This window comes from Rhinichthys klamathensis, unplaced genomic scaffold (assembly GCF_029890125.1).
Source record: "Rhinichthys klamathensis goyatoka isolate OS25496 unplaced genomic scaffold, OSU_Roscu_1.1 h1tg000003l_1, whole genome shotgun sequence".
Lineage (NCBI taxonomy): Eukaryota > Metazoa > Chordata > Actinopteri > Cypriniformes > Leuciscidae > Rhinichthys > Rhinichthys klamathensis.
In genome coordinates, this window is record NW_026606556.1 from 1861709 (window position 1) to 1877168 (window position 15460).

At 36.2% G+C, this 15460-nt stretch overlaps 1 protein-coding gene across 2 annotated transcripts in view; it reads right to left on the reverse strand.

Moving 5' to 3' along the window:
* Nucleotides 1-15460, reverse strand: part of mcph1 (microcephalin 1) — a 111416-nt gene that overhangs the window by 51219 nt on the left and 44737 nt on the right. For both annotated transcript variants that reach the window (XM_056249371.1, XM_056249380.1), the window contains exon 11: nt 10560-10597. In XM_056249371.1, the coding sequence (XP_056105346.1) occupies nt 10560-10597 (38 nt within the window). The remainder of the gene's footprint in view (nt 1-10559; nt 10598-15460) is intronic.

The window sequence follows — 15460 nt, forward strand, 5'->3', positions numbered from 1 at the left end:
TCAGAAATAGAGTGAGGCATCAGTTTACTGTCAGGGTTTTGTTGTGTCGTGTAGCTGTGTTGCATCCAGTGTTGTATCACTGATTATAATGGGTTCTAGTTTCTTTGTCCGGTCTAGACACAGTGTTATGAAATAGCAGAGCCCGGCCGCATATTCTCATTGTTCTTCCTTTAAATCCTAGAGCTCAAGCTTAACCTGACACACTCCTGTGCCATGAACTGTTGGATGCGGCGGTTCATCTGGCACAGTGGAATCCCGGTTGTAGAAGGCGGGACATTGAAATCCATAGTGTGGATGTCAAAACCAAAATTACATATTACTTAACAATTAGTTAATAGTCATGTGTCTCAACAAGTAAAGTCATAACAAGTCATAACATAATGATACCGTTGCAAATCATTAGCTAATGATTAATTAAAGCAGACAACTGGAAGTTGATGTGCATAGCTTTGACTAATTGTGGTAATTAACACATTAATTTACACTAGAGCCCGACCGATATATCGGCGGGCCGATATTAGGCATTTTCCTAACTATCGGTATCAGCATTTATAATGGCCGATAAATGAATATTTAAAAAAAATGCGGGTGCGGTGATTCATGTAAGGGTGGCGATGCCAATAAAGCACATAAAAGCTGTCACAAAGAACTAGCAAAAGTAATGATTGTGAATACATCAAATATAGCAAGGAGACATTTTAATTGTTTATTAATAAACAAGTGTTTTCAGTTAGTTTCGCTGCAAAGTTGACGACGCTGACTCGCGATCTTCAGTGAACACGCCAGAGAGAAATGCACATTTCATACGGATTACAGCAGAGAGCAGTCTGTCTTTCGTTTTGAATTGTTCTGTTTAAAAGTAGACATTTCAATATAGATATATATTTCTCAGGTCTATATACGCTGAGTTTCGGTTCATTTATGAGACGAGATGCAGTTCACGCGCCGGCGCCTCCGTGTCGAGATTATCTATTGTCTGCTATATTTACTTATTTATTAAATCCAGGCAATTGGTTGATGAAAAATTGATTAAAATTAAGATACAATTAACACAAAACGAAATTCACTTTAATGAAAGGCGTTGTGCTTTCTGTTTGATGTCTCTGTGAAAGTTTTAAAGTCTTTTAGTGCCGCTTTCAGAGCTTGTCACATCCGTTGTTTTTTCCTCATAAATGCGAACACGAAAAATAAAATAAAATGAATATTTGATGTTCTGTTGAGAGCCAACCCTTCTTCATCCGGTGGGTAGTAGCCTATTACTTTTGATTTGCGCAGTGTAATTCATAGAATTGATTTATCTGCTACCAGCCTCTGTCACGTAGGCTATTGTGTGAGCTTGTGATGACTGGGGAAAGCGCGCAGCTGAGAAGTCCTGATTATATTGTCTGCTATATTTACTTCTTATTTATTAAATCCAGGCAATTGGTTGATGAAACATTGATTAAAATGCATTGCGCGAGTGACAAATCTCCTACAGTAAACTGATGCCCCATTCTGCTTTGTAAGGGGCGCTTTTTCGCGTCTAGAGTAAACAGCTGTTGCGACGCGAGCAATAACGGCCTCCGGTGTAGACAGTGCTGAAGCTCATTCTGCCTATAACGCTACGCTACAACATCAAGCAATATTCCAATAATTTATATAATTATAACACTATGTTTCACGTTTAGTACATTTTGCTTACTACTTATTTAAAAATAGTATAAAAGTACTGTACATATGTAATTAAAAACGTTTTCATTATGATATTAATCATTTTACTTTAGTAAAAAGATCTGAGTTCTTCCTCCACTGGTAGAGATTAGAGGAATTAAGACTAAAAATAGAAGATAATATTTTACATTAAATTAATACATGATTAACTAACTGTATTTTTTCTATGTATATTTCTGAAATGCACTTTCTGTAAAGCTGCTTTGAAACAATATGTATTGTGAAAAGCGCTATACAAATACATTTGAATTGAATTATAATGTTTTGTCAGTGACACTTTTGATATATTTATTGATACAAGTTATGTTTTATATAGCCTAACGTGACTAAATTAAAAGAAAGTCGTTAGTGAAGATTATGCAACAGTATTTAGATAGAATATAATATAATATACCGGTAATATAATATAACATGCAATGCAAACTAGTTTGGTTACAGCTCAAATGTATCATTCTATCATTCACCCTGTCTCCATTACATATCTTTGTCACACAAGTGTTTGATCACCACATTTGAGTGATCATTGCAAAACGTTTATATATTTATTCTGTTTATACTGTGTATTCTATATACAGTACCCATCAAAAGTTTGTACACACCAATAAGAAAGTGTGTCCAAACTTTTGACTGGTACTGTATTATAATACACATACATAATATTGCCACTGTATTATAATATACACAAATAATATCGGCCGATACATCAGTATCTGGCTTTTTTTTTTTAAATCGGTATCGGCCCCCAAAAATCCATATCGGTCGGGCTCTAATTTACACTATTAGTTAATAAAATATGTTATTAAGGAATTAATACACAATGACACATTGAATTAATAGCAATTCATGTATTACTTAATCTATTAATCTAGACTCTTTATTAGTTGCTGATGCAGTAATAATTAATTAATGGTTTAGTTCTTCATGAGTCATACATTAACTCATGACTATCTGTGCATTGGTTAAACATGAATTAATGCATATTAGTGCACCCGTATTGTAAAGTGTTACCGAAACTGTCACCAAAGCAAAAGAGTGATCATAATCATGCTGAGGATGTGTAGTTTGAAAAAAAAAAAGGTGTAATTTATGTTGGTGCATAGTACTGGTGTTATGTCAGTGCTGTTTCTAATGCCGATACTGTCTAACTGTTTCTCCTCCTAATCTCCTCCATATCCCTTTAAAATATATCATTCTGTGCAGAATTCAAATGGGTCCAATACCTTTTGTGTGTTCTGTGGCGTTTCGCGCATATGATCCGCTCTGTGCTATCATGTCTCTGTCTAGTCAGACAGACTGTGTGCATGCCGTGGCTATTCACATGACTTCATCACCCCCAATGAAAAGCATATTTACACTGTCTGAATCGTTCCCTATCGAATATATGTACCATTCACCATATAGAAAATAGTAATTTTGTAATAAGTGACCGATTTCAGCTGCAGCTTAAGTGTAAAGATTTAGATTATAGAGAACATTTGATTGGACAGATAATCTGATGAGAAGCTGAAGTGCAGTGATGTCATCAAAATCATTGAATCCATATTGGCAGAAGTGAGAGAGTGTAAGTTTTGGACGCTTATATCTTCTAAATGCGATTATATTTTTTGTCATTGTTTTGGAGCTTATTGACAACCTTAAAGGGGGTCGCACACCGGACGAGAAGCGCAGCGCCGCGCAGCGCCAGGTCTTTAAAATTCGAACACATTATTCTCTATGAGTGTACACACACACCGGCGGCGCCATTCGGCGTCTGTCCGCGGCGCCCAGCTACGGCTCAGGACCTTGTTCAAAACCCTGCCGCGCCACAGAGCGCCATTTGCATAGTTTTATATTAAATTTACATTTATTTGTCTCAAATCGTCGTTAATGTACATGGCTTCACCCCGTGCTGTTTTCACTCGGGTTAGCTAAACGCTAGCTAAATAAATACTATTGTATTATGTGACATAGTTGCCTAGACAACGAATAATGTTACAACAAAATAACAGACTCAACGTGATAGACACTTTTACTTGATTAACGTTCAAACATCAGCTATTATTCAATGAACATAAAAAAATAAATAATTAATCAATATAAAACACACATCGTGCAGCTCTTCTACCAGGAGTTGAATCAAAATTGTGCTCGCGCGATTAGAATGTGCGCGTCCGGTGTGCGATACCTGGAGTTGTCCTAGACGTGGCGCGACGCGGCGCTGCGCTTCTCGTCCGGTGTGCGACCCGTTTAAGGCTAACATATTCATACTAAAAGCCAAAACATGTCAATTTTGATTTCATGGGGCAGTTTCACACGGGACGCGGCAGTCTAGTTTAGTTAGTGTCTAGTTCATTTACAGAGAACTGCACTGTTTTTCTGTTTTACATATCTAAATTTGAAATATTAAAATTAAAAGTTCATTGTCATTTGAAAGTCTGAAGGCATTATTATGCTGTTATATTATAATTATATTCAGTGGCATAAAATGGTCTTAAAATTACAATAATATCATTTATCAAAATTATTTCTGGGACAATATATCGCCCAACAAAAAGTAGTTATCGTGACAGGCCTAGAGAGCAGGAGCCGGAGGTGAACCATTAATATTTGATGTAACGCGTGGAAAAAACTTTTACATTGTCAATTGCGGTGCGGGTGGGAAATGAATAGCCAATGCAAATTTTTAAACATATACAAGTGATTTCATCACAATGTAGAGCAGAGGTCTTCAATCCTGCTCCTGGAGAGCCACTGTCCTGCACTGCTTCCAACCTGCTTCAGCACACCTGTCTTTGTATTTTCAAGCGATCCTGAAAAGCTTGATGAGCTGATTCAGGTGTGTTTGATTAGGGTTGGAACTAAACTCTGCAGGACAGTGAGTGGCCCTCCAGGAACAGGACTGAAGACCTCTGATCTAGAGGGTTGCTTGTATTCATGCAGCACAACAGTTAGCTTGGTCATTCCGAGTCAAACCAAAATACAATTTTGGAAACTTCCCCGCCTCAAATTTTTTATTTTTGTTCATTTTTTCTGGTGAAAGACAAACATAAAGAGTGATGAAAGCCAACATATCAAAAGTCATGGGTGGATATTTGAGTAATCCACTATTTTGTAGAGGGGGGTCAAAATGAACATGTTCACCTGAGATTTGGAGCCAAATTACAAAGGGGTAAAAATTACTTTAGAAAGATGGAAGCATCATTGTGTTATTTTCACATAGAGAATGGTAGGTCTGTTAGTAAAATCTGCTGACTTCAGCCATCTTTCTTGGATTATATGCTAATGGTGGCAGTTCAAAAACAGTTTCCAAAGTTTTATAAAGTTTGTAGACCTCTAACTCAAGTATTAAAGATATCTTAATATCCTTTTAGCTTTAAGTTATTAAACTTTTCTTTTAGTGTCTTCATTTTGAAGGCCATATGTGGTTTAATTCCAGAGATATGGGGATTTCAATGTGGCTCCAAGAATAAATTGTTAAATTGTACGCATTTTCAACGGTTAAAAACCAAATTTGGGTCAATTTGCATATAACAGAATTATTATTTTTTTTTAAAAAAGAGGAATGTCTGAAAAAATAATAATGTTGAAACAAGAAATGTATCTTGTTTGCTTCTATGAAATTAATGGCATACAACATTCCTGTCTGAGTGCCAAAAATATTATTTTTCCCAAGTTTGCGTGCCTGTAACTCAAAAAGTATTAAAGATATCTCAAAATGATTTTACATTCTGGTTCTTACTATGGAATGCCAAAGCTGACTTAATTAAAAATAAATAAATAAATATACGAAGAAATGTAAAAAAGCAAAAATACATAAATAAATATACAAAGAAATGTAAAAAAGTACAAATAAATGAGTATTTATACTTTTATTTCCTTATTTATGTATAATTGTATTTTTTCACACATTTATTTTTATTTTTATTTATACATTTATTTATTTCCACTTTTATTTATTTCCACATTCATTTATGTATATATGTTTTTATGTCTACATTTATTTATTTTCACATTTATTTATACATTTATTTATTTCTACATATATTTATTTGTACATTTCTTTGTTCGTATGCTAATGAGGGGGGCGTGTTTTACCTCAGACATCAGCAATCGAGCTCAGAGTAGCAGTGCTGAAGCTTTGAGGCCACAGTGACACCTTGTGGTGTGTGACCAAACGAAACGCAAGAGGTGTGCGGACAATATCACATTTTAAGTCATGTATATCACCCTAACTGTATGTAGGGTAGGCTATATAGGGTTAACACACATAGCACACATGAACAGAAACTGCACTTCAATGGGTCTGATAGCAGACACTTGGACATGGAAGTGCATGAAAGTATCCACTATTAATAACAATGTAAACGCGGTGGATAGGGCTGATAAGAGCTTGCGTTTACTGTCGATGAGACTCGCACACCAGCGCAGAACGCGGAGAGAAACCAGCGCACATTTCACTGACTCCTACGCAAGCATATTGATCAATGAGTTTGAAACGCGACTCAATACACGGTTTACATTCGCGTTTCATAATTTCGTATGCATAACAGGTGACAATTCAAATGCTTAAAACACAACCCATATTTCATAGATGCTGCTCTTAGATACTGATTAATCACAAGTCATCAATTTGGAATTATTCTTAAATCAAACAAAAGGGGCTCATGTAAACGCAGCTAGTGAGCCACGCATCTCACCCCATGCAGTGGAGGACAGAAGCATCATCATGCCCATTCAAACAGCACCTGTCGTGCCCATGGGCGTGGTAATATTTCCCCCCATAAATTGATTTTATATCTACCCAAACCTTATTAGATAGGTAGGCTATACATCATCATATATGTCAAGTTCTTAATATTAATCGATAAACTACTAAGTTATAATTATAATAAGGCACTATGGCTGTTATCAGTAAAATAAAATTAACAAAAGTCATTAAAAGTCAAAATCTTAATACAGAGGAGAATGCTTTTACACTGCAATTACAATTGCATAAAAGTCGTTATGAGATTAATGTTAAAAATAAATGAATATAGAAATATGAAATGATGGAATCAATTAAATTGTATGTTTAAATATGAAACTTAAACAGCCAGTAGGTGGCGGTAAGTCACTGTCTAAACGAGTGAGTCATATCATTAATTCAGACCGATTCATTCAAATACTGATTCATTCAGTTCGGGGGGAAAATTCGAATAAAATTATCTCATACATGGGCTATTTTTTACAGCATTTCAGCTCAGACACACGTCGCCCCGCCATAATTTTGCTCCTTGAGCTGTACAGTTTAACAGTAACACGTGGTGTTTTCCCCCGAACTGAATGAATCAGTATTTGAATGAATCGGTCTGAATTAATGATATGACTCACTCGTTTAGACAGTGACTTACCGCCACCTACTGGCTGTTTAAGTTTCATATTTAAACATACAATTTAATTGATTCCATCATTTCATATTTCTATATTCATTTATTTTTAACATTAATCTCATAACGACTTTTATGCAATTGTAATTGCAGTGTAAAAGCATTCTCCTCTGTATTATATACATGACTTAAAATGTGATATTGTCCGCACACCTCTTGCGTTTCGTTTGGTCACACACCACAAGGTGTCACTGTGGCCTCAAAGCTTCAGCACTGCCACCCTAAGCTCGATTGCTGATGTCTGAGGTAAAACACGCCCCCCTCATTAGCATACGGACAAAGAAATGTACAAATAAATATATGTAGAAATAAATAAATGTAGAAATAAATGTGAAAATAAATAAATGTAGACAAAAACATATACATAAATGAATGTGGAAATAAATAAGTGGAAATAAATAAATTAATAAATGTATAAATAAAAAAATAAATAAATGTGTAAAAAAATACAATTATACATAAATAAGGAAATAAAAGTATAAATACTAATTTATTTGTACTTTTTTTACATTTCTTTGTATATTTATGTATTTTTGCTTTTTTACATTTCTTCGTATATTTATGTATTTATTTATTTTTAATTAAGTCAGCTTTAAATTAAATTACCAAAAGAAAAATTTGCTAAGGCCCTATATGGTTCAGTACCATAGATATGTGGATCTCAATGCTACTCAATGTCCAAATTGTTGAATATTACCCATTTTAACAGTCAAAAACCAAATGTGGGTCATTTTGTACACAGCTAACTGTATTAAAGTCTGAAGAATAAATAATGTTGAAACTAGTATCTTGTTTCCCTCTATTTTTTCCCTCACAATTGCATGGAACTACTTGCCGGAGTGCCAAAAATACACTGAAATGGTCAAGTTGTGACACAATAACTTGCTCTCAGTAGTCATAAGATTTTATATTTGAATCAGTTAGAGATATTTGGAAGAAGGGTTGTGTTCATTTTAACAGCTTCTGAAGCTAGCAATAGTTCAAATATGCAGTATTGTAACTACAAGTTTGAAACAAATTTCATGTCTGCTAGGAAAGTGTGTTTGCTCTCCCCACACATTGCATTTACATCAGTAAAACAAGATTTTCCTCAACTGGATGGTTTAATTAATACAATTTTCTATTGTTATAACATGTGAAGCATAGTCATAGACTGAGTAGTATCCACTGCTAAGGGGCATATTTTGTGGTATCACTGATAATACCTCAACTTTGAAACATTTAAGGGCTCTCACACTTGAAATAGTTCACCCTGGGTTATTATAAAACCCGGGTAAATGGGATCCTCCTGGCTTATCTTATTTTGTTTCACTATGTTCATACTTTACACAGAATTAACAATTAATCCTGGTTATTTCCAATTTGACGTCACACTATACATTCCCTATTCCTAAACCCTGGGTTACTGTTCTTATATGTGGTGACAACAGTCATGAATGGATAAACACAAAATTACATTTGATTTTCAACTATTGAAAATGGGTAAAATTCAACAATTTGGACATGGAGCTTCATTGAGATTCTGATATCTCTGGAATTGAACCATAATAAAAATAGAAAATTCCAAAAATTACAGAATTCCTAAAATCATATTGATATCTAGTCTGACTTCGTCATACTCATATTCTAGTCAGAATGTGAGTCTGATACTGCTCCATAGGGCTTTGATTATGAGCTGTGTCTTAACCGAACCAGGAAAAACAACAACTCTGCACTCAATTGGATAGACCTACAACCAATCAGAGCAACGCAGTAAGTCAACTACTTTGCATAGCACAGTTGTCAACTACAGAACTCAAATGCACGCACGCTGGAAGAAGTAAAATAACGAGTGTTGCTTCTTTTACTTGGTCCTCTATGAGTGCGACCAAAGGAGAAACCACAACGACCACAGGGTTTTCATTGCGTCCCATCTTCTTAGTGACCATCGGAGCCAGCTGATAAATTAAACTTTTGCCGAATCCCGTAGGAAGGACGGCAAACACATCTTTCCGATCGACAAATGCCTTGATTGCAGTTCTCTGTTCGTCTATTAAAATGAATGCGCTGTCGATTTCTTTTACAACAGACGCGATAGCGGAATCTATACATCTCAGTTCTCCAGCGGCAGTCATCTCTGAGGGAAACCAGTTAAGCGCTCTTTGATAACGTGATGATTACGTCCCTGCAGATCATCTGTCCATCATCGTATAAAGCCCGCCCTGGCAATTTGATTGGCCCGAACATTTTTTGACTGATCATAATTACTCCTCAATGGAGCGAGTCCAGACCGAACTTCCCGACCAAAAAATGTTGTGGGCGGGGTTCGGGCTGGCATCCAGGCTAATTGATATCTTTAATATTTCTTGAGTTACAGGCAGGCAAACTTCAGTAAAAGAACATTTTTGGCACTCAGACAGGTGTGTTCTTAGCAATTCACCCTTCGCCGAGAGTTTGATTGACAGGCAATCTGATCAATCATAATCCGCCATCCACCGAATCCACCATTTTGTCTGACAAAGCAGTCAGGAGAGTTAGTAGATTAACGTCGGTGGACTTGAACTTGAAAACTGTGTGTACTGATGTCTGTCCATGGTTGAAACAACATTCCTTCTGATGTTCATTTATGTTTATTTGATGGTATAAATTAACTAGAAGATATGATCGATTCACGAGCAGCTTTTACTGAAGTTCTACAGCGATCTGTCACGACACGTTAAAGAGCTACAAAACTGTATTTGTTTAAATTTCTTAAAGAAAAGACGAAATTTGAAAGCTGAGACTTTGTTTCATATCAAAAGTAACCTGCTCTACCCTGTCTGTTGGTACGTTGTCAGTGTCCTCTATGCTCCGCGATGTATTTTTTATTGCGTGAGAACATAAGAGCGCCATGGCTTGTCGGACGTACATGTAGCAACTGTAACTAAAGAGGGCGGGTCTTTGCAAACGGTCAATTGTTTTGATAGAGGGAAACAATATATTTTTCTAATTTTAACAATATTTGTTCCAAAACCTAAAAGGATAAAGATATCTTTAATATTTCTTGAGTTACTACATACAAACACAAGTGCTTTTTCCCATTTTTGAACGGTCACCATTGGCATATAATCCAACACAGATGACTAAAGTCAACAGATTTTACTAACAGACCTACCAATCTCTGTGTAAAAATAAAACAATGATGCTGCCATCTTTCTAGTCATTTTACCCCCCTGTAATTTTACTCCAAATCTCAGGTGAAACTTGTCATTTTGACCCACCCGAACACAAAATGGTCAATTACTCAAATATTCATCCATGACATTTTATATTTTGGCTTTCATCACTATTTATGTTTGTCTTTCACAAGAAAAAATATTAACAACATAAAAAATTTGAGCCGGGGTTGAGTTGACATGGAATGACCCAGCTTTATTATTATTATTAGTTTCAAAGTACTCAGAAATCACAATAATAGATACTCACTCAGTGGGCATGCTTGTCATTACCAAGGATCTATTTTTCTGGAAAGACAGAAAAAATCAATTAAAAACACTGAAAGATTAGAAATTAATTGTTGCAGTTCATTTCTTTTTACTCGTACACTAAATGTTTTTTGATCCCAATCAACTAAAATTCTATTATCTCAGACATGTACTATTGAGCTCCTGTTTTGTTGGCAAGTAGCATAAACCAGTAAACACATGCCGGATATCTGCATATTTGGTGAACAAAAAGGAAATGAAAGCCCAAGGCCATATGGGAGGGGAAGCATTTGAGAGCCGTTTAAGCACAGAACACCGTGACACCTTTTTATCTGTCCCCTGTACCCTGGCCTCAGTACAACAACCCTGTAGTACAAACACATGAACGGCCTTCCTCTCTATTCCTACAGGAAGTTGGGGTTTACATCCATCAATGAACAGGGCATCTAAAACAGGTTATACATAACATGTTTACCAAAATTCTTTCTGAGACCATGACACAAACATGTGGCCAGGTGCCAATTATTATTCCAGTCAATAGAAGCTAACGTCATTGCTCGTAAAATGTGTCAGACTGTTCAAGGAAGACAATTCTGTAGATGCTTTAACCTGTAAAACATCTCTGTTAAATATCATATACATCTGATTTAGATCAAATATTCTGTGGAGTTTTCTCAAAACGTAACCCATGAATTAAACTTTAATATATCATAGTCTGTCTCAATACAGAATTTATTTGGCTGGAATGTGTGAATTACAATAAAAAACGTTTAATGCACAGGTAGTTCCAAGTCAGTTTAATCACCGTTCTATATTAATGCGCTGTTTTCATTGAAGCGCACACACACAGGTCACGTGCACACACAGATCGTGCTGCAAACACACAGAAACATTCAGGAGCAAAGACGCTTGTTATCGATGCCGCCCCGACTTTAAGTAATAAAATAGCTTCACTACTGAATCACTACATTATATTTCCCAGCAATGTAGGGGTTTCGTCGCTATTTTTTTTGGTTGCAAATTGCTAAAACAACTGCCACTATGCATACAAATGCAGATCTGAACAAATTATGCAGAATACATAAATGCTTGCTATTTCCATGAGAGAGTGAAACAGAGAAACATTTAATATCGTACAAGGTTTAAAACATTTAAAAAGACATCAAATAGTAGAAAATGTGTTTAATGTAATATTTTACTTGAGATCACTCGCCAAAGTTCTTATTTCTGAGATGCAAAGCAACATGGCTATTAGATTTGCGATCGTGCTCTGCTCATTTCAATCATAAAGTTTACACTCATTCACTTCACACACTCATTTTAGAGTAGTCATTTTATATATGACATGAGAAAAGTAGAAAAACTAAAAGTTATCCGTTAGATATTAATGAAGTCGAAAGTGTTCATTCAACCAGTGTCCATAGTGAAAACAAACAATGGTCCAAAATAAGTCTTCCAAAAAACAAAAACAATATAAATCCTTTGTTTATGTTGTATCCCAAAAAATAAAACCCTACATAATTTAAGTTAAAATGAATAATGTCTTAATTAGGATTAAGGATTACGAGGGCAGATTACCCACGATTATGACCTCAAAACCTTTTACTAAAATGCATAATTTTTAAACTAATACATTTTGATGTTTGCATCACATACTGAACATATGCTTTTTCTGACATGGCAAACTTGATCGGTAGCTCATTTGGTACACCACTGCACTTTCAATGTGGAGCACAATCTGGATAAAAGTCACTACAAAAGAGCTCAAAGAATTGTAGAAATAAGCTAAAATGGCATGGTATATCACTGTAGTTAAAATAATTGATACAGTATTCACAGAAGCAATTTATGAACAGTATGTGTTTGTTATTTAGAATGAATCCAAGCAGCATAGTAAATTTCAAGACTGTAAACCTGATTTACTGTATACTGTAACTAAAGATTATTCATTTGACATATTAAACAGCTCTGCATTATTATTTAAATACATGAATCTATTTCCTTTTCCATAAAATAAAAATGATAAATGTGGTTTACTGTGCAATGGAACATTAAAGTGGTAATTTACTGCTGGAAAATTTGTAAATTGATTGTGTCTGGCTTCCGGAGTCATCCGCATTCAGTTATTTTTTGCTGTATAAAACAGCTTGTTATGCTGCTTGATATTGCTAACTGGTAATTTTTACCATATTATTTCTATTATCATCAATACAATCTGGTCTATAGCACAAATAGTTTAACCGCTTACTGCACTATGCTATAGTTATTACCCTAATTATTCACATTCACTGCTAACATCATTTCACTAATTATATCGGCACATTATTATGCTCTTATGTTAGCTATGGTTACCAACAAAGGAAGATGTGCAAAGAATATTGAGAGATGTCTTATCGATCACAAGTTCAGTATGGTGTACCACAAGGCTCAGTACTAGACCGTTGCTGTTCACTCTGTACATGCTACCATTAGGAGATATCATTAGGAAACATGGAATTAGCTTTCACTGTTATGTCGATGATACTCAGCTGTATATTTCTTCAAAACCCAACGAAAATTACCAATTCACAAAATTAACGGAATGCATAGCTGATATAAAAAATTGGATGACTAGTAATTTCCTACTACTAAATTCTGAAAAAACAGATTCTAATTATTGGACAAAAAACTTCCACAAGTACCGGCAATAACCTAGAATACGGTCTAACACCTGATAGCTGCTCTGTTAAGTCTTCGTCGTCGGTTAGGAACCTGGGTGTGCTCTTTGATACCAATCTTTCATTTGAAAATCACTGGTCTAGTATCTGTAAAACCGCATTTTTCCATCTTAAAAATATATCTAAATTACGCCATATGCTCTCATTGACAAATGCGGAACAATTAGTTCATGACATCAAGACTAGATTATTGTAATGCTCTACTGGGTGGTTGCCCTGCATGCTTAATAAACAAACTACAGCTAGTTCAAAACGCAGCAGCTCGAGTTCTTACCAGAACCAGGAAATATGACCATATTAGCCCGGTTCTGTCAACACTGCATTGGCTGCCTATTAAACATTGTATAAATTTTAAAATATTGCTGATTACTTACAAAGCACTAAATGGTTTAGCTCCGCAGTACTTGAGCGAGCTCTTAAAGCATTATAGTCCTTCACGCCTATTGCGTTCTCGAAATTCCAGCCAGTTGATAATACCTAGAATATCAAAATTGACTGCTGGCGGTAGATCCTTCTCTTATTTAGCACCAAAACTCTGGAACAATCTTCCTAACATTGTCCGGGAAGCAGACACACTCTGTCAGTTCAAATCTAGACTAAAAACACATCTCTTTGGCCTAGCATACACATAACACACTATAGACTTCCTTAATTCAAAATTAGGCTGCATAGTTTAGATCAGCCGGAACCGGGAACACGTCACGTAAATCCTGATGTACTTGGTTCATCATAAGAAGGATGGCGTCTACGCTAATATTAGTCTCTCTGTTTATCCCGAGGGACCCTCTATGGTGGACCTGCGCCTGGAGCACTTCGACTCGGTAATAACATCACTCGTGAAAAATCCTCTCCCCCCGCTCCCTCTCCTCCCTCTCATTTCAACACGGGAGCGGACTTTTCACGAGAGATGATATTACTGCGCCAAGTCGAAGTGCTCCCAAGCACTTGCTATGGTATTCTGCCATACAATATAGTTATCCATTTTACACGCTTAGAAAAGCGCAACGTTTTATTTTGTGTCACCGTTCTTGGTCGAGTTACACTACTCTAGTAACTGTATTTAAATAGGGAAAACGTGGAGGTGTTTGGTCGCTTCTCTGCTTGGCCCGTATTGAATGAACAGGGCTGAGATAAGATCTAACAAAGTTTCGCCGCAAGACAGCGATTTAGTGCACGCACTGAGACGAGAGAGGTATGCATCAACACGTCTTAGTTATGGGGAATAACAGTTTAATACGAAAAACAGTAGAGTATCCCTTTAAGAACTTGTGAGAGGTTCAACTGCAGCGAAGAAGGCTTCAAAACATCTGAAAGTGTCCAACAAGCACGAGGACCGTCTCCTCCTGAAGAGTCAGCCATGGATTTGTGTCACCCCCAGTGCAGTGCTTGCTCAATATTGGCAGCAGGTGGATGTGAGTGCATCTGTAAGCAAAGTGAGGCCAAGACTTTTGGACAACGGCCTGGTGTCAAGAAGGGCAGCAAAGAAGCCACTTCTCTCCAAGAAAAACATCAAGTACAGGCTGAAATTCTGCAGGAAGTACTAGGATTAGAAAGCAGAAGAGTGGTGCAAAGTTATTTTCTCTGATGTAGTCCCCTCCCGACTGGGACAACTGGAAAATTGACTGAAGAAAAGGTGAACGCAACCATGTCGTGCCAACAGTGAAGTATCCTAAATGCATCCATGTGTGGGGTTGATTTTCATGCAAGGGATTGGGCTCGCTCACAATTCTGCACAAAAACACTGCCAGAAATAAAGAATGGTTTCAAAACATCACAGGAGCAACTTCTAGTGATGATGCATGCACATAAGCCAAGAGTAAAAATGAAGAGGCTCAGAGATCATTACATTGAAATTTTAGATCGTCAAGTCAAGTCACCTTCATTTTATATAGCGCTTTTAACAATATAGATTGTTTCAAAGTAGCTTTACAGTGATAATAGCAAATTAAAGTAACAGAGACTGTTTTGGCTTTACAGCATCTCTAGAATAAAGCCATTGTCCAGCTAAAGTTAGTTTTTGATTGATTCACTTTCATTGCAAAGATCATTAGTTATTAACTAAGGGGCCGCTAACACAACACCGTTTTAACTGAAAACAGAAAACTGTTAATGGGTTCTGGCCGTTCACCTGCACGACAACAGTGTTTGGTGGCTAGAATGGTTCAAAGCTGCAAGTTTAGAATAA